Raw genomic sequence first — 19,254 nt, forward strand, 5'->3', positions numbered from 1 at the left:
CTAGGCCAGGGCTCAGAATCACCCTGAATGCAGCCAATCCCCTAAACCTGCACAAACTGCAGAAAAGCAGCTCCCACCGGCTAAGGATCCTGCTCCACATGCTGCTCAAATTCTCAAGTAAAACCCTTTTTTCTTCCCTGACCTTTTCCTCCCTGGCCTCTGGAGACAAATTGCATCATGTTACCCACGGAACAGACAGGATATAGCAAAGTGTGTTCGTGTGTGACACAAGTCACAGGCTGTTCTACAATGCACCTGGTATCTCACCCCCTGAATACACAGCAGGGTTAAAAGTTTACATGCAGGTGCAAGTGGAGGAATCTTGATAACACTTTTCTTTGTTGAGGTATTGTATTTTCTCCCTTTTTAGTTTTATTAACGAGGGAAAAAAAAAAAAACAAACACAATTTTACACAAAATCTGAAGGTTTAGAATAAGAGACAAGAATGGAAAAAGATTTTCAATATATCTAAGGAAAAATGAGATGTATTTTAGCAACCATGCTATTGCCTCAATGCCAAGGGAAAAACACTTGTCATCAGAGAAATAAATTGCTCAGCTGTTTATAAGCAAAAAGCTCTGGGGGAATTTCTCAAGGCCCAAACCACAGAGCATTGCAGGGTTACACAAACATATGTTGCAGGTGTTTTAGGGTAGACAGGTGGGAAAACCTCAGCTACTAAAAAAATACTCCACTTAATACATTGTATCTGAAACTAGATAACCTCAATGCAACAGAGAAAAAACAGACAAAATAGAAGCAGTGAATTCTACATCCAGGCACAATAGGCTGATCAAAATAATCATCTCACTAATGTCAAATGGAATGTTTTAAGACTAATTTTTTTCAATATATTTTCCAAATGCTGCCAAACATTTATTGTTTTTTCCCTGAACTACTAATATGACTGAACCAAACATACGTAAAAAGAAGGATCATGATGGAACATTGTTCTACTTATTTAAACAATTACTTTTAGGGAGCCAATTTTCTCCTTTTTCCCTTTGTCAGCTGACATGGCAATACTGGATTTCTTCATAATTCTTGCACTACCTAAGAAATTTCTGTATTAAAATTCTATTTTTTCCTTTATATTTGTTTCTAAAGTTGGAGGATCATGTGACCCTAAATTCAAATAGGACTGAGAGGTCAGGAAAGGTTGACTTTTTCCTGCTAGATCATCTATGCTACTTTTTGCATTAAAGATGACATAAACTTGACAAAAATTTTGACTGGGAAAAGAGCTGAAATAGAGCAGCTAAGATGGATAAAGGATACAGTTTGTTCTTTTCAGCAGCAGCTTTTCCATCAGGCACTAATAATTAATGTGAAGTATTTACTAATTATTATCTAATAACTGGAGAGAGGATTTCACCTTTCCTCTTTTTATTTTGTGAGATGTTTAGGCAGCTGTCTCCTCCCCACATGAACACACACAGTATAAGCAAAGGCTTAACATTACAGAAACATATCGCTGTATTTTGTATAGTAAACAACCAAACCACCCCAAACTCCAAAGCACCTGAAGCAAAAAAAAAATTATTCCCCAAACAAACAAACAAACAAACATTTCTTTTCACCTGCTAATTCTCCTCTTCCCCTATTATACCTTCTGCAGCAAGCAACCTGCTGGGGCACGAAAGGTATTTTATCCACCTATGAACCACTGACTTATAAGAATGAAAACACCCAGTGGGAAATCAGATAATAAGGTACTATATAATTAGTTATAAGGTACTGTTGCCAATTCAAAAGTGGTTCAAGGCCAAGAGCAAAATACCATCTAAAACATAGATGGATAGTCCATCAACCCTGCGTATTAACGCAGCACAACATGAAGGGTACACTGCACAGAACTAATAAAGAACTTCCTTTAATCACAGGAGTCAGGAGATCCATGCACTAATACTGGTGTTGGCAAAGGAATGCCATAATCCTCAAACTGGGAATAATGCTTCCTGTTTACATTTTTCACAAGATGCTAAGGGTCTCAATCATGGACCTTGTTATTTACAATGCAATAAGAGCATGAAGAATTATCATATTTAATTGTTTCTAAAGAAAATTAAGGAGGGGTTTTTGTCCCCCTAAGAAACAAAATTTCCCAGAAAAAAACAGAAAAGGAAAGAAAATTCAGTTAACTGGGTCAAGAATGGGAGACCCCTGAACTCTGATTAGGCTGAAATAAATTATCTCCAGTTTTGTTACGTGACAACCCTCCATTCCCCTGGCAACTAGAAATTTCAGACACCAGGAAGATATTTTAAATACTGTGCGTTATGGTCTGTTTTTAACTTCATACACGCATGCTTTCTCTCACATGGGCATTCTATGACAAGAGATGAAGAACTGAAAAAAAATGACAAGTGAGATTTAAAAATGCTTCAGTGACTTGACTGAAAGAAATTTCTAGTTGTGTATTTTGGCTTCTTGTCCTAACTGCTTGGGAAGTCTTTTTTTATTTTTATTTTTATTTTTATTTTATTTAGTATTACAGCATATTGCATTTTAACAGGTAGATCAAATCCTACCAAATCAGCTTTTATTGATATTCCAGACAAAAAGACTCCGACTTGCCAATGTTCAAGTTCATAACCTGTGTAAAATCCCCATCTTGCATCAACAGAATCGCTTAAGTACCTTTTAAATCTGCCTCTTAATTTAGTTGCCTATTTTTCAGCTGAACCCTTGGTTTTAAGAAGTAAATTAACTAAATAGTAAGGTATAAATCTGACAGTGTTCAGCTCTACCCTGTGACAGATTTATGCTCTGGCATCTTGCAGCCTCGCACAGTTAGGAACAGGAGTTTTACAACATTGTGGAGGAAAGCTCCAGGCTTTTGAAAGGAACACACAGCAAGCCTCGCTTTAAACCCTGGAATGCTCCAAATTATGAGATTTAAAATATGACATCTTTATGTACAGAAAAGCTACCACATTATGGTTTTATTGGCACTCGTTTTGGACAACCTGCATAACTCACTGATGGCTTTGTGAGTAATGCAGTTATCTGAAGCTTATACTTACACACCCTTTGTAAGCACACTTACAGCATTACATCTTCTCCATATACATGCTTGTACACAAATCTCACATATCAGGGAAAAACAAGAACATTTTAAGGTGCTATTTGGTTATTTTCACTACAAGGAGAAGAAACAGAATAATTCACGTTCTGCGTGTAATCTGCTACATAAACCACTTGAAAAAGGTCCCCAGGGGAGTGAAAAAAGCTCATTCACAGAGCCCCATGCACACCACACCGAAAGGAATATGACATCCAAGTCTTTTCTTGAGAAACAGAGAGAAGCTAAGGGCCTGGTGCTGTGGGACAAGCAACTCCTTTCATTTAGGATTCCAATCATGAGGAATTATCCTAGAGAGCCATTTTCATCACTACTGCTCCTTAAAAAGACGAAGGACAAAAGACATAAGATCTCCAAACCTAATTTTCCATAAAAAGTTATAGCAAAGGATAAAAAATACCATTCCCAGTTCTATCTTGACAGTATTTTCCTCTTTCAGGGAAGCTCTTCCCAATACAAAGTACTCAAATAGCCTTCATTACAATTGATACACTAATATCTACTATAAAATATGTAGGTACACAAGCAGTATATCTACATTTCTATCAGAAGAGTCTGAACTCAAATTCCATCATAATAGATTGGATATGATTCAGTAGTTAATCTTTCATATATTATTGAAAAGTTATGAATCTACTCTATAGCTCACAGTTTGTGTTTTGCAAATTTTAGTAAATAAATTATGACATGGAAAACTTTTGATTAGGTAGAATCAAAGTGACTTAAGTGTTTTAAATGCTTCTTTTTGATAAACTCCCTTGCAAACTAGAAATGATTGATTGAATTTTCAGGTTCACTTAAGAAGAACCATGATCACCTCACTCTAACACTGTTAAATACATTTTGTAAGTGTAATTTTATAATTAACATTATAACTTTTTTAGGAGAGGGTCAATAGCTTTAAATGACATTTTAAATAGAAGTAAAACTATCAGCTGAAAGAAACAGTCCCAAGAAAATCACAAACAATAAGTTTTATTGGTAGCTAAAGTAATTAAGAACTTAAAATGCTTCAGCTTCTTGTTTTAGCAGCAAGTACAATCAGAATTGTCTTTACTTTGCTACTGAGGATGTCAGCCTGCTCAAACAGAAGGAACAGTTTAAAAATTCTGAATTCCAAAGAGAACTTTCTGGTCCACTTTGTCTTGGAGACTTGCTGTCAAATGTTAGCCAAAAGTAGAAACTCACCTTTAGCCATTTCCTCTGAAAGACTCTGCACCTCCTGACCCTCCCAGAAATCAGCAGCCACACACGAGATGGGCGGTGAGGACAATGCAGTCACCTGGCTGGGTTCTGCTCTTGCTACCAGCAGGGACGGCAGCCCCATCTTGCTTGGCCGCACACGGAACTGGGACAAGTCCTTTGCTTCTGCACCACCTTACCTGTGGCACGGCTTTAACCATGGGAGGTGCCACTGTTTTGGCAGCTTTGCTTTATTCCATATTATTTCCCACGGCATGCCTATAATTTAAACGCAGTGGTTGCTCAGCTTACATGGATACAATGTTTGTGAGTTCTTACCCACACAACTGGCCTGTGTGTGCAACACTAAGGAGAGAGCAACATTTGGGAACTGCGTTGCCATTGGCAATCCAAGAGATCAGTCTCTCCTTTGAGTGATGACTGCTGTCTTGCATATGGTGCTGCAGAATGAGAAGGACATCGAAAGGTTTCTCATTTGAAAAGTCTTGCCTAGATGACTAATCAACCACTTTCCAAGTTTTTTTTTCCCTGAAAATACTGCTTGTAACATACAGGGTGTGTTGAGGATGACTGTTTTATGGTCATGACTATTTTATGGTGGGTTGATTAAATGTTTAATGTACCATTGAAGAGATTGCAATGAACTTTGAGAAAGACAACAAAGCTGTTGTATCACAAGTATTGACCATGTAGCCTTTTTGTATTCTGAAATGCATAGGTGCACTGGGAAAGAAGGTGTTGAAACAAATGTACAAAAATGAAGCGGATTTTTAATTCATGGTACACTTACTATTTTTATGTGGTACTATGGCAACATGGTTATTCCAAGTAATTCATCATTAAACTCTTAGCCGCCTGTCATACCTTATTCTATTAATGAAACACAATAACTGAATATTTAAATCAATAATTCTTAAAACAAAGCATAGACTATTTAATTGGAAAATATAAGTTTCTCATTTTAAGAACATGAACATAAACAAAGAGTAAGTAAATATCATGGCCACCATTAAAAAGTTTAGCATGCAATTACAGAAAAAACATTGATTTATTTAAAGTGAGGTGTTTAGATTACATCTAACCTCATTGTATTTGCAAATGGGAATGTTAGAGCATCAAAATGCTTGAGTACAGTACAAAGAATTGAATGTGGTTATAAAAGCAGAGGTCAAGTTGAGAATGGTGCCACATTTTTGTCCATAAAAACCTATCTACCTTGCATTCCATAGGCAAGATCTTAAACTTTCAGAAATTAAGGTAAATAGAAGTTCTCTGTGAATCACTAAAAGCAAATGCATTTAATTTTTGTTTCTCCTAAGTCCTTTTCTTCCAGATGAAGAGATGTGAGGTTCTGGAAAACCTCATTTCCTTTATCAATAGTATGTCATGTAAAGGTGACTCTCCTTTAAAGTACAGGTGACCTCACTCAGCCAGGGAACTCTCCTTACCTAAAGTACAGGCAGCTCATGCTGCACTGGCATATCCATTATCCCAGCTTCCTGATAACTTACGCTTCATGCACGTGAACCCCCCCCCCATGTATTATTGCTCCTGAAATATCAGTCACATTCTCCATGATCAAAACTAACCAGCAGAAATGTTTGCTGAGAGCCTCCCTCCCCCTTGCTGCTCCCCCTGTAATGCAGTGGACCCGCGCCCCAGCAGTACCTCTGCGTGGAGGTACAAATTAATGAGCTGCTAATGCCGGAGCAGCGCCAGATCCCAACTTCTGATTGGCTGCAATCTGGTCATTAAAGAGAGGTAATTCATGCCAGATTGCGCACACAATGCTAACAAACAAACAAAACAACCCCAAACCTGCTTTTCTCCTGCCACAAACGGTAAAACAACAATACTGACATAACGGCAGCGTTCAAAGGACAGTTGCAGCTCTGCAGCGGCACCTCAGTTAATGAGTGTATAGAACAGAATTTATCTGAGGGAGAAGAAAGTGAAACTCAACAGCCTTTCAGGCACATGAAACCAGCTTGGAGAAAACTATGAGACGGTGGCAGCTACTTAAGAAGAAAATTCAGCTGAAAATAAATGTACAAAGAGCTTGGTTCAAAATTTCAGTAATGTGTTTTCCCCTTGTTATTCATTGCTTAGACAGAGAACAGTGTTAAAAGCTAGAATGCAGATTTTTCCAACTCTTCCTTATATGAGTGATCATGACCATATTTTATTGTTTAAGTTTTCTGGCAGTATCTGCAATTTCAGTCACGACGAACTAATACGACTTCTTTGAAATGTCATGTATTCTCCTCCATGGATTTAGCTAGAATTTAATATTAATATATAGCTACTTTCAATGTCAGTAAATAGCTGAAAAACAATGTTGAGAAAATATCAGCAGCAGTAGCTATAATATTATTAGCATAAGTAACAAATTAATTTCCATCAACGAAACACGTTAGTTTTTAGTTTTTTTGTTTTGTTTTGTTTTTTAATTGGTAGCTTATGATAAAAAGATCTCTCCACTGAATTAAGCTCCTAACGAGCTTGCTCAATGAATGGGACAACTCACCATGCTAAAATATCTGAAAGCAAACTTGCTTTACATAAAAATTAAGAACAAATGCAGTAAGCTTTCAGACAAAGGACAGTTGTCAGGTTTCTGGCGTGTAGTGCAAAACTGTAATATTCTATGTAGTGATTTAGTTTTCTGATAAGTCACTGTGATAAGGTTAACACTTCAACATTGAACAACATACAAATAAGAACACCCAAAGATGAAAATTACTTTGCTTATGTTGCTGTATTAGAATTTTATTTGCTAAAGGGTGAAAACAGATTTTCAAAATTCACAGTTAACTTAAAACAATAGTTTTAAACCTTTTATTCCTAGCCCTGGCTGCCTTCAGGAAGGAAAGAACATCTGGTTATTTAAGGAACACAATATGTTCACATTTTCTATGACTTTTGTTTCTAATTGGGTTTTTAAATTTTTTTTTTTTTTATTTGAACAACTCTAGTTAGAACTATGTTTTTTAATCACTTTATATTTTTCCAATGCCCTATCTCCATATCTCTACTTCTTAATTTTGCTGCCTTTGCTGTGAAAATTAACAGTGCTCAATGGTTTTGATAAAGGAAAAAACTGAAGAAAATGAGCCACTCGTGGTGTATTAAATATGCAGACACATACCTTCAGTAAATGTTTTTGGATATACATAAAAGAACCTTCCCTTATTTTTTCATTTCACATATACACAATTTTAATAGCCCATTCTTCCATAAGAAGCTCTACTTTTATATTCAGAAAGATTGTAAATGTGTAGAAGTTACTTTAATATAAATAATTGAGGCAATTATCTGTTCAAAGATTAGAAGTGTGAAACAAATACTCTGCTAAGCAGGTTAACTTTATCACCCTATGCACAGACAACAACACTGATTTGAGCTTTTCATTCCATGTTTTCCTAAGAAGTGGAGCTAGCCAAATGCAGAAAAGGTTGAAATTCAATTATTCTGCATTGATCCATACTCATGCCTGTAAAATTATATCTCTCAGGCCCCCCCTCAGAGACAGGTGCATTAACTTGTTTTCAGCTATTATAGAGATGTGTATTTCTCTTCTGTGGCACTGAAAAATATCAGAGATGTGGTGTCTAAAATGTTCTCTCATCTCAGCTGCCAACTGGGATTCCCAAAGTGAACAGGAGAGCTACTGCAAGCATTAGATTAATGGCAAGTACTAATTACTTTTCATATTATTGTTAATACTGGATAATGCTATGGCTTCTGGTAAGGCTTGATTTCACAAAAGGTCAGGAAACTGCACTTGTCCATCTTTAGGAAAAAAATGCCCCCCACCTTTTAAGTACAGCTTGCTTCTGACATTTAGGTTGCTCTCCTGGTGATGACTGCAGTGAAAAGAGGGAAACAAAATGGGACAGGTTCATCAAGCCTAAGTTTATCTCTCCTGACAGAGACTACATGACAAAAAGTAAGAAGAAAACACCTGTTATGTCAGAGCAAGGGAAGTGAAAAATTTATAGATGTATTTAGATACACAAACCCAGGTTATCTCCAGAACTGGAAGTTACAGATGGAAAAGCTGCATCAGGTTTAACATCTGATTACAACTTCACCTCTTATGAGAAGATTGTTCCTTAAGAACCTTTCAGTTTTATCTACCTACCTCCAACCCTTCTTAGTCCAAATACCCCACAACCTCCCCTCTGTAAGATGACTTGGTATTTTCCTAGCTGTAAAAATAATATGGAAGACAACATATATATTAGCAAACCTGCAAGTGGTAGATTCCTGTTTGCAACTGGCCATGACTTCTAAACTGCATTTCTTGTCCAGTTGAGATTTAAAGCTTCAAGGGGCAGAAAGCAAGTCTCTCTGAGATATTTGGAACAACACTAAACATTCTTGGTATGTTCAACAAATAATGAAATAAGCCACTGGACCATGCAATAGTCTCCCAGAGAAGAGTTCTCTGATTTCACATATTAAAACCCAAGCAAAATCTTGGAAGAAATGCCACGCAGAAAAACTCAGCCCTGGATAAGGAGAGATAAAATTGCACTGAACCAAATGTAACTTTCTATTAGAAACCTATTAGCTTGTGATGGAGAAATGCACAGGAAAACATCAAAGAAGGAAGAAAAATAATTAAGCACTGAATTTGTTAATCGCCACTTACAAGTTGCAGTACAGACTAAAACCTTTGTCATTTCTTCCAACCTGCTTTTATCTGCACAGGGAATAAGGGCAAACTGAATTATATCTATGCAACTAGCAAAAAAAAAAAAAAAAAAAGTATCATAATTTTCCCACTTATTTTTGAATATAATCTGTGCACTGACTTTAGACTCCTACAGCACCCATGATGCCTTGTTGAGTCTTCCCTTTCATTCCTTTTCATGAAAAATATGGACAGACTTGGAAATGCTCGTGCATAGGTCTTAAAGAACAGCAAGACCTCCATTTCAGATATATGGAAAAAAGCGACTGAACAAATATATGGTTACAGACACCTAAGTGAAACCTAAAGTCACACCTAGGAAAAGGTAAGAAACAGATATTCGAGTAATAGCTTTGAAAATACATTTATTTCTCAGCCCAGGAGCGATTTTTTAGTTTCAGAAGGATCCTTTAGAACATTTTTATTTCCTTACTGTAAGAAGTCTTGACCTTTTTATGAAGCCTCAATATAAAGACCCAGTGTAAAATTAAGGGTGGCTGCAAGTCCCATAGGCTCTTCATTTTCTGGAAATCAGACCTTCTCAACATTCAGAGTATTTCCCAAGCAAAAAAGTACAGCTCAGAAATGAGAAACAATTGCATTTTATCATATTTAAATTGACAAAGCAACTACCACTCTTAGCATCAAAGAGTTTCAAATACTGATTCACCTGGACAAAGAACTACAGAAATACATCTCATATTTATCTGAAAAGTGTTCAAGGCCCACCTGAAAATATTAATTAATAGGACATCAAGGCCTTATGAGCCTGACAGCTTCTTTCTCTTGGAAACAAGAGCACAAGGAGTGGAATAGTGATTAAGCCTCTTTGTGGGAAGTTGGTGGTTAATTTTTGTCCCCTTCAGCTGATAGCATATCTTGTATGCTGCCTAGCATGTTTCAGAGGACAGCTGAATCATTAGTAATCACTTTATTGTTTAACATATCTCTTCAATAAATGACAGATTACATATTGAATTCAGATGGATAACTGAGCAAAATTTTCCTCCCTTTGCATCTTTCTTCTAAAAAATATTTCTATCTTGTTTTGGAATGAAAGTACATAAAAAATTGCTGGGCAGTTTGATTTCACAGACTGCTGCCAAAATCTTAAGAAAGATTCCTGAGATCTAACGTTAGAAACTTTCTTACACACTGAAAAGATGATACACTTTACTTCTCATCATGAAAGAAATCTTTGTGCTTGAGAGGAATGAAAAAAAACAGCTATAAGGATGCAGATTTCTGCAAAAAACTGATATAGAAAAACAAAGAGACAATTTTTTTCTTAATCCATAAAAGTGTAAACACTGGTACTGAATGAAATTTTGCAGAAGGCAGTCAGAGTGCAGAAGTGATGAATTTTTTGCTTTCAAAGATGTTGTGCATCAAGAAGATGAGGGAAATCAGACTTTACACTGGCAACCTACTAATGGGACATGTACAAAGACAGTTCAAAACCAGCAGCACAATTCTGCTATCTGCCAGAGATCTGAGTAAGCACAGATTACTGTGTTCAGCTGAATCTCAAGCACTTTATCCACTATACAATGAGTGTCTCCTGTATACTATACCCACACATATACACATGCCATTCTAAAACAGGAAGAGGATTTCTTTCTTTTTTCAAAAGATGAGTACATCAGAAACTGCATGCTAATAATATGTGGCATGAATTTATGAATTTATACATTTTATACATGTCAATCTTTACAGCCTGTAACATCAAACTTGTTTTTTAATCAAAAACCATCACATAACCATTATATATTGGGCAGGGGTAGTGCTTTAAGGATTAACAGTGATTAATCCCAGAAATCCCATGAAAACGGTCTTTCAGATGAAATTGCATGATGCTTTCTATACAGCTTACTAGGTTTTAAATAGTAACATTACTGTTTCCCTGAAAAGTGTACTTTATCCCAAAAGACGTCTGTGCAGAATACCAAGCAAAGTTATTCTAAAGAGCACATCAGCACTTACCAGAGCTCCTGGATACCTTTAGCAAAGTGTCCTTTAAAGAGTAAAGGGACTTGTATGTACTCTGTTTCCAACTCTTTCCTTCAGCTCTTTCGTCAGGTGAGAAGAAACTTGAAACTACCATTTAGTTTCCAAAATGTAGGCTGTTATTAACTTCACAGCATTCAGAACATTTACTTACAGTGATTTATTATTTCCTGTATTAACAGGTATCTCACCTTTGGATCTCGGAGAAAAAGCGCTCTTAGGATAAGGGAGTGAACGTCTCCAATAGGTGGATAATGCATCAGAAGTCCCAAACAGGTCTGATAATTACTTGAAATCACTAAAAATTAAAATGAAAATAGAGAGAGAGATAGAAAAAAATATTACTGTCTTACTTTGGTATTCCAAAACAGTACTTTTTCCAGTAAATTCATTGCAGTTCAGATTTGGCTGTCTTTTCCCACATGGTGTCTTAGAACTCAAAAAGTGTTCAGAGTAAAAGGAGAGAGATATAATCAAGCCTTGTGACTACACTTGGTTTAGTGTAATTAAGAAGAGTTCTCAAACTATGATTTTATGTCATTGACACTTGTCTTAGCTCCAGATTCAGATGCCTCAATTCAGAACTCTGTAGCTGTTACCCCAAAGCCTGCCCCTGTCAGTGCAGCTCAGGACAACACCATCAGCAGAGCCTGAAGATCTAGTGCTGCAAATGGACGTGAACTTTTCAGATGCTCCTCCACAGATATCTAAATTTAAATGTAATAATTTGCATTTATGGCTTTATGATAAGTTTGCCCCACTCTGATTAGTTTTTGCTGAAATATCTTTTATGTTGTTCTTAAATACATATTTACATAAATACACATATTCAGATATCTGTGCATACATAAAATTATTCAACAACTCCTTGTTTTCTTTTAAATCAGAAACTTCACAAAATATTTAGGAAAAAGGGAAAAGACTAGATTTTAATTTCATAAATACTAAATAGTATAGTACACTATTAACTTGCTTAGATTTTTTTTCACTTATTCATAACATTTTCAGCATGCTTTGCTAAACTTTATAATTTTGTTCTAAGCTGTTTGGTTCTATCTGAATCTATGTAAGCATACTCTATGGCTTTTTGCTTGTTGTCATCTTCTGTTTTTTTTTTCTTTCCTTCCCAAATCAATCTAATTATGAGTGCAATTATTAAAGACATCTTTTCAAGCAGGTCTATGTAAACTACTTCATTTCTTTTGCACCATCTAAATCCAGGCAATCCATCTGCCACAGCTGTCAAAGCAATGCCTGTTAATGATGCCTCCACTATGCAACATAAAGACAGCCTCCAACAATAGCAATTGTAAATAAATTTCTAACAAACTTTACTATACTGAGAACTTTAGCTGTAGTAAGAAATACCTTTAATTAATCGGGGTATTGCAAATTCGAGATTATTTTGGATCAATAAAAAGCAAAATAAAGGGCAGTTTAGCGGACAGAGAAATTTAAATGGTTTACTCTTTTTCCTTTCTTGTGAATAAGCCTCATATCCTCCTGCCCCTTACCTCCCTCAACAAGAGGATTATGGGGAAAAGATGCAGGACTGGGCAAAATGAATAATTATAATCTGTGTAAGGAACCACTTTATCATCTTCATTTCCGTTGCTGATCCGACAGCTTGTAATTTCATACATCTGCTTTCATTTGTAAAGCACTCACTTATCCTACTCATTCTTTATCTGTTCTGCCTGTTCTTTTTCCTACCTTTTGTTTTTCTTGTTCATATTCAGGTACCTGCTTTTTCTTCTTGAAGTCACAAAGCTGGCATAATGAACACAATACAATGGCCTCTGCCAGAGTTCTTTCAGAGTATAACACGAGCACCACACAGAATGTACCCAATCAAACTCTCCTTCGTAAATCAAATTTCAGATACTGAACTGCGGTTGTGATCATGATGCCTTTTTATCAAAGCAAATAAAAACAATGAATATTGATATTAAATGCTAAATAGCTTTATAAATGATAGACAGTAACACCAATGTGTTTCTCCTTTAAAGAAATGTTTGCGTTCTATTCTGCAATGAAAAATGGATTAAAAATATATTTTCTTTATTTTTCCTGGAAGTGTTCTTTGCTGTCTCACAGATACAGAGAAAACTAAATATTAAAAAAACTAATTTATTTTAATGGCGCAGACTTGACCTCTGACAAAAAAAATCATCCAGAAAGTTAAAAAAATTCCAGCACTTTAAAGGGAAGACCTGCTAACTTTTATATATTTTTTTTTTACCTTCAGGGTTTCCCCCACATATTTAAATTGAAAGAGGGTAGATTTAGATTGGACATAAGGAAGAAATTCTTTACTGTGAGGGTCTTGAATCACTGGCACAGGTTGCTTACAGAGGTTGTGGATGCCCCTGGAAGTGTTCCAGGTCAGGTTGGATGGGGCTTTGAGCAATCTGGTCTAGTGGAAGATGTCTCTGCCCATGCCAGGGGATTGGTCTAGATGATCTTTGAGGGCCCCTTCCAAAACAAACCATTCTATGATTCTTGTCTCTTCAGGACAAAATGTGTAATATACAACACAGGGGCAGCTTTCTTGAAAATTACAGATAAACTGCAGTAAACCAAAACAGAATATCCTTGTTGGTGTTAAATGGATTTCTAAGAATCATCTATAGGATGAAGTTTCTGGAAGGAGATTCTGTGAAATACACATATCCAGCCTCAGCAGTAGCTGGTGTGTTCAGCTGCCTTGTAAAAAGCATGGTGGTTCTTCAGCTGTGCTTTTGCTTCTCTCATTGGCTTAGTGAGAGTCACATCTGGATCCAGCTTCTTCTGTGAACCACAAGTTCTCACTTCCCCACAGAAAAATGCTACCGGCATTTCTAGGGAAAGGAGGAGAGAAACTGCTCTCCACAGAGAATACAATCTTACTGTTCTTTTATTATTATTGTAATTCAGTGCCCAGAGGAACATCAAATTGCCTTCTCCCTTCTGCTGTAGAAGAGACTGAACTTTCTCTGTTGGCCCAATAACCACCCCTGGGTACAAGCAGCAGTTATGCAGTGGAAAGCCTAAAAATTCAGAGTACTGTCCTCAGCAAAGTCCAAATTTTCTGATACATTTAATTTCTTAGAAGTTTATTATTTGATGTCACTGATCCTGTATCCAGATTATTTCAGAACCCTGGAAGGGTCGGATTACTCCCCCCTTCTGCTTTACACATGGCCAGGTTCTCTTAATAGCCCCGCAACTGAGTTAAACATAGACAAATGAACATCTTGCACTATAACAAAAATAACTAATCAGTTCCTCTAAGAAGAAGCTATGGCTTCATTATTTCTCTCAAAATATTTGCTGTGCTTTTAGAGATGAAAAAACTAAATTTTAACAATGGCCATACTTACTCCTCAAGTGGAAGCAAGATAAAAATACACTTATTCTAATACTGATCAGGCAAAATTAGCTCCTGGTTCAATTATGGCATTAATTTACTATGCAAAATATAGACAGATCTTCTAGGTTTGTTCATTCTTATCTTCCTTGAAAGGGAGTAGATAAAATACATCTCTTTTTGCGTCACATCCTTCCCTCCATTCTGATTTCATCAAAACTGCATGTATATTCACACTGGTGAAACAGAATCAAATATTCATACTTCTGATTTGACAGATTAAAAAAAAACAAAAACAAAACCAAATTTGCATGAACCTCAAGAATTTTTCCAAAGAAATACAGGAAATAATTTATTAAAACATACAGCTATACTGGTACACAACCCTAAGCTTGGCATGTGAGGACTCTCACTCCACAGACAAAGATCTGCTTGGATACAAATGTAAAACTGAACAGAGCAGTTTACAGAATGGCTATGTACATGATTATGTATCTGTAATCTTTAAAATATATAAGCAATAATCTGATAATCTAAAGGTTCCCTTCTCCTTGCATAATATACTGTTTGAGCAACAGAGGATTTCAAAACTAAAGTAAAGATGAGAAATATAGCAGAAATGAGTTTCTTAAAATCATGTCCTTGAGAACATCATAATAGAGCACAGAAAAAAAATTCATCAATTCTCAAACCAGCAACTTTCACCCATCCCCAAATGTGCTGTTTTAAAAGAATCAGCACAATTTCTCAACTTTCAAATGCTTTGAGTACTGTATTATTATAATTGCTTATATTTGACATTTTCATAACATAATATCACAGGAGCTTTATTATTGTTCTTATTGTTTCAAAGTTTCTAAACTAAAAATTTCCCGATGGTTTATTTAAATTAAAGATGCTTATCACCATTGGATGTTTTGAGCTTATGTTTCCTTTCACCAAATAAAGAGAAGCTTTTATAAACTTACTTTATTTGAAAATGTTTTTAAAATTACTACAACTTTGAATTCTATTCAAAGCTCAAATATTACCAGCAATAAAAAACACGAGGAAAACCAGAAAACTTTCTGTTACAGATATATAACAAAAGGTTTTTTATGTAATAAAGAACTGTGGAAATTGTTATGGCTTGAGCTTGACTTTGGAAAAATAGATTCAACTTTACATTATTTATGACTTATTTTGCTTCCCTGTTCTATTATGCTTAGAGTAACTAACTAGATTCAGCTGTAGAACAAGAAGTTACTTATTACAGAAACAGTCAAAATATGAAGTATTAGCTGTCCTGATGAGATGTCTTTCCCTCTCATTTGGGTAAATGTACCACACTGCAAAGCTATTTACTACTCTTATTTACTACTATTAAGACTGGGAAGTTCAGGGAAAAGAAGGAGACTGATTTCATACAAAAGCCTGGAACACAATTTTAGCTCACATTTTAGTTAACTTATACTGATACTTGTACCCCAGCAACACAAATCAAAAGAAAACAAAGCCAGCACAACTTTCCCTCCCCAAGAAGAGAGAGGTTTCTTAGAAGCACAGTTCTGATGTGCTGTTTTTTTTAAAGGTAAGCAATGACACAAAATAAAATATTGATGTTAAGAAACTTTCTTACATGCCACTTCAGAACATATCTCTACCAAAAATTTTAAATTACTTCCATTTACTGAATATAAACAAGCAAGATTTAGACTTCAAAATATAATAACCTGGAATCACATCATCCTGAAACATCAGCATTAATTTTGGAACCTCTGACCAGAATTAAATGTCCAGTTTTTTGAAAGGAATGGAAGGTAGCTCTATATTCTGCATGTTTATTATAAAGTAATTAAAAAACACATGAAGGCAGGCAGTGGAACAACATGTACGTGTAAAGTACCACATTATATTTTCAAGACTGGGCCCTAAAATAGGAACCACAGATGTTGAAAACTTCCTATGTCCTAGAATGCAAAATTGTGTCAAATACGTGACCTTGTTATAACCTAAAGCTTACAGATGGTATATACTTAACTCTGAATAACTTGCTATAGAATTCATATACTTAATGACAGCCATACATCTTGCTGTGAAGCACATACTTTGTTGCATCAGATGCATACACAATTTTTTGCAGAATCTGATAGGACAAAAATAAATACTTCAATTATCATTATGTATCTTTCTCCTCCCATTTACAATTATATAAGCTAACAAAATTTTCTTGGTTGCTTGTTTGTACCAACTTAATATTACTGGTCATCACTAAATTATAAGAATTCACCAGTCCACAAATTTCAGGTGTACGCAACCAAAATAAAATAAATTATAATATTTTTAAGATGCCCCTCTTGCAGAGAATAAACACTCTCAGTAATTACTACTCATCTTTGTTTTCTATTCACGATATCTCTTCAAAAATTGCGAGCCATTGTCTTGCGCATTTTCTCCTTTCTCACAGGGGAACAACATAAAAATATTTCAAGTGTCACAGGGACGCTTTACTCAATTCATGAGCTTCGTCGCAAGGTGGAGCTCTATACTTGCCTGTATCACTTAGAGCACATAAAATCTGCAACTCCATGTAAAAACACAGAACTACTCACAAAACAAACCTGCGTTTAACTCCAAGATACAATTTGTTTCATAAATACAGCAGGCCATGTCTCATAATAAATATCTCCTCTCCTAGTATTTGGAACAATTTTCAATATGTTAAAAAAGTCACAATGAAATTTAGCCTTTTTAAGGTCTCCTTTTCCTTCAAAGAATAGGTTTGCATTCTTTAAAAAAATTACAAGATAGCTGATACTTACAGGCATCTCTGATATACAACAACATGGCTACAAAAATGTAGTCAACTAAATTCAGGGTGATACTGTCAGCAAATAGGGCATCCCAGACAACCAGAAGATCCTGAAGAGGGAATTCACGTCCAAACAGGAGCCTTACCCATCGCCTGAAAAAAAGTGCAAAAGTTATGATCTGTATTTCTCCATTTTACCAAGTATGGTAAAGTCAGGACATGTATCCCAGGATCAGCAACAGTCCTAAACAATTTATCCAAAAATTCTGCAAAGTATCAAGATCTGTGATAAAGACTTAACAAATTGTATTTGTGGAAATGTTACTGCATCCACATCAAAGAAATTATACATTAGAGATTGTAGAAGCTTACAGACTAGTATTATTATGTGGGTGACCCTCAAAGGACAAAATACATCAATCTCATATACCACAGTTTTGAGCATTTAATGTGACAGTGACCTAAGATGAACAGGAAAAAATGTTATGTGAGAATGGCCTGGACAGCAAAAACAGGAGGGTGAAGCCAGTGGTTTATGAGGAGCCCTGAAAAGCCCAGTTAAGTGAAAGCCAGTTCAGAATCAGATGCCAAACAGCAACTAAAATGGACCAGGTCATAGTCACTGTGAAAGGGCTTTCTCCCTGTTATGGATGACAGTATTTGCAACTCCATATAAAATATGTTATGGATGCTATTTTCATTAAATCTCATTTAAATCTTTACCAGATTTAGTGATAATCTTCATGTAGACTATACTGTTAATTCCTATTCATTTCTGTGCTGTTTTCATACCTAGCAAAATGTGAAAATTTGTTATATTAAAATCAATATTTGCTTGAGGCTGGAAGCTTGAGATGCAGAATAAGGAAACTGTTTCTCTAGATTTCTCGTTTCTAGTTCTGACTCTTACACTGGCTTACTTGCTGACCTCAGGAAAAGCACTTCTCTTCCCTATTCCAGAACAGAGCCATTAGCTTTGTATCTTTTTAGGTAGGATTATCTAAGGTCACATTTGAATGAGCTAAAGAATAGTTAGTAACATTAATCCTGAAATAGTTATTACGAAATGGACTTAAAAATAATGAATTACATTTTTAGCTGGGATATGCAAATAGCTACGCATGTGGAATCTGTTTATTCAGTGGCAAGAAAAGATTGATTGCAAATTTCTGCTAAGCAAATTAAGTCATTCTTTAAAACTCACAAAAATTTCCAAAAAGGCAACTAGAAATTTCTTGTTCAAGATTAGTTTCACTCGTAAGAATTCATGTTTAACCACTTTTGTTCCAGAACTCATTGTTGCTTTTAGGCATCCAGGGGTTTGTTACTGGCTTTTTTTTTTTCTGATTCCAGTATAAAGAAAATACTGGACAAATGAATTCCAGCATGTCTAGCACAAGCTTTGAAAATAGTAATGATCTGCACAAAAAGACAGTGTCTTATGAAAGAATTTCAAAAGGACTGTTGTAAGTGAAGGTTATGTTCACAAAACTTTTATTCTCCATGCCACTGGAACTATAGGTACAGTACACAAAATATCCAGATTTAGAGATCACTACATAGAATCTTTTCCTTGCAAGATATGTTCCCTTTTAAAAGTGAAAATACATGATTTCAAAAGACAGTATCATTTCACTCTCATATCAAACATTTATATTCTATGGTCTTATAACTTTTTATGTTAGTACAGTAATTACAGAAGTCCCAATATTAGCTACAACAAAACAAAAACTCTTTATTTCCCTCTCTGATCAAACCCCTTTCCTATGAGGACTTATTTTGAGACCTCAGAAAAAGAAATCAGAACTGTTCTACAGAACCAAGGCTTAGCTGGAGCATTTAGTACCATGTCTATTCTCACAAAGGGGTTTTGCCATAGGGCACATTACTCTGCAGTGCCCAGCCTACAGGAGACTATTACCCTACGGTGACACAAACATTACTCAGACTCTGCATGAAGCCCATTACCTACAGTAGCAACTCCTCCCACCTGTAAAGCCACAACTTTCCAGTTACACAAACTGTTAGGCAAGAAAACTCAGCAAAGCTTGAAGCATTTGAGCTGACTTTGCTTGCAACTACCCAAGTCTCATTCAAAAGCCTTGCTAAAAGTCTAATA

At 35.7% G+C, this 19,254-nt stretch overlaps 1 protein-coding gene across 9 annotated transcripts in view; it reads right to left on the minus strand.

Moving 5' to 3' along the window:
- Positions 1-19,254, minus strand: part of TBC1D5 (TBC1 domain family member 5) — a 315,747-nt gene that overhangs the window by 62,934 nt on the left and 233,559 nt on the right. For all 9 annotated transcript variants that reach the window (XM_026798892.2, XM_074538136.1, XM_074538133.1 and 6 more), the window contains 2 exons: positions 17,146-17,288; positions 11,187-11,293 (listed from right to left, as the gene is read on the minus strand). In XM_026798892.2, the coding sequence (XP_026654693.2) occupies positions 11,187-11,293; positions 17,146-17,288 (250 nt within the window). The remainder of the gene's footprint in view (positions 1-11,186; positions 11,294-17,145; positions 17,289-19,254) is intronic.

Source organism: Zonotrichia albicollis, chromosome 1 (assembly GCF_047830755.1).
Source record: "Zonotrichia albicollis isolate bZonAlb1 chromosome 1, bZonAlb1.hap1, whole genome shotgun sequence".
Taxonomy (NCBI): domain Eukaryota; kingdom Metazoa; phylum Chordata; class Aves; order Passeriformes; family Passerellidae; genus Zonotrichia; species Zonotrichia albicollis.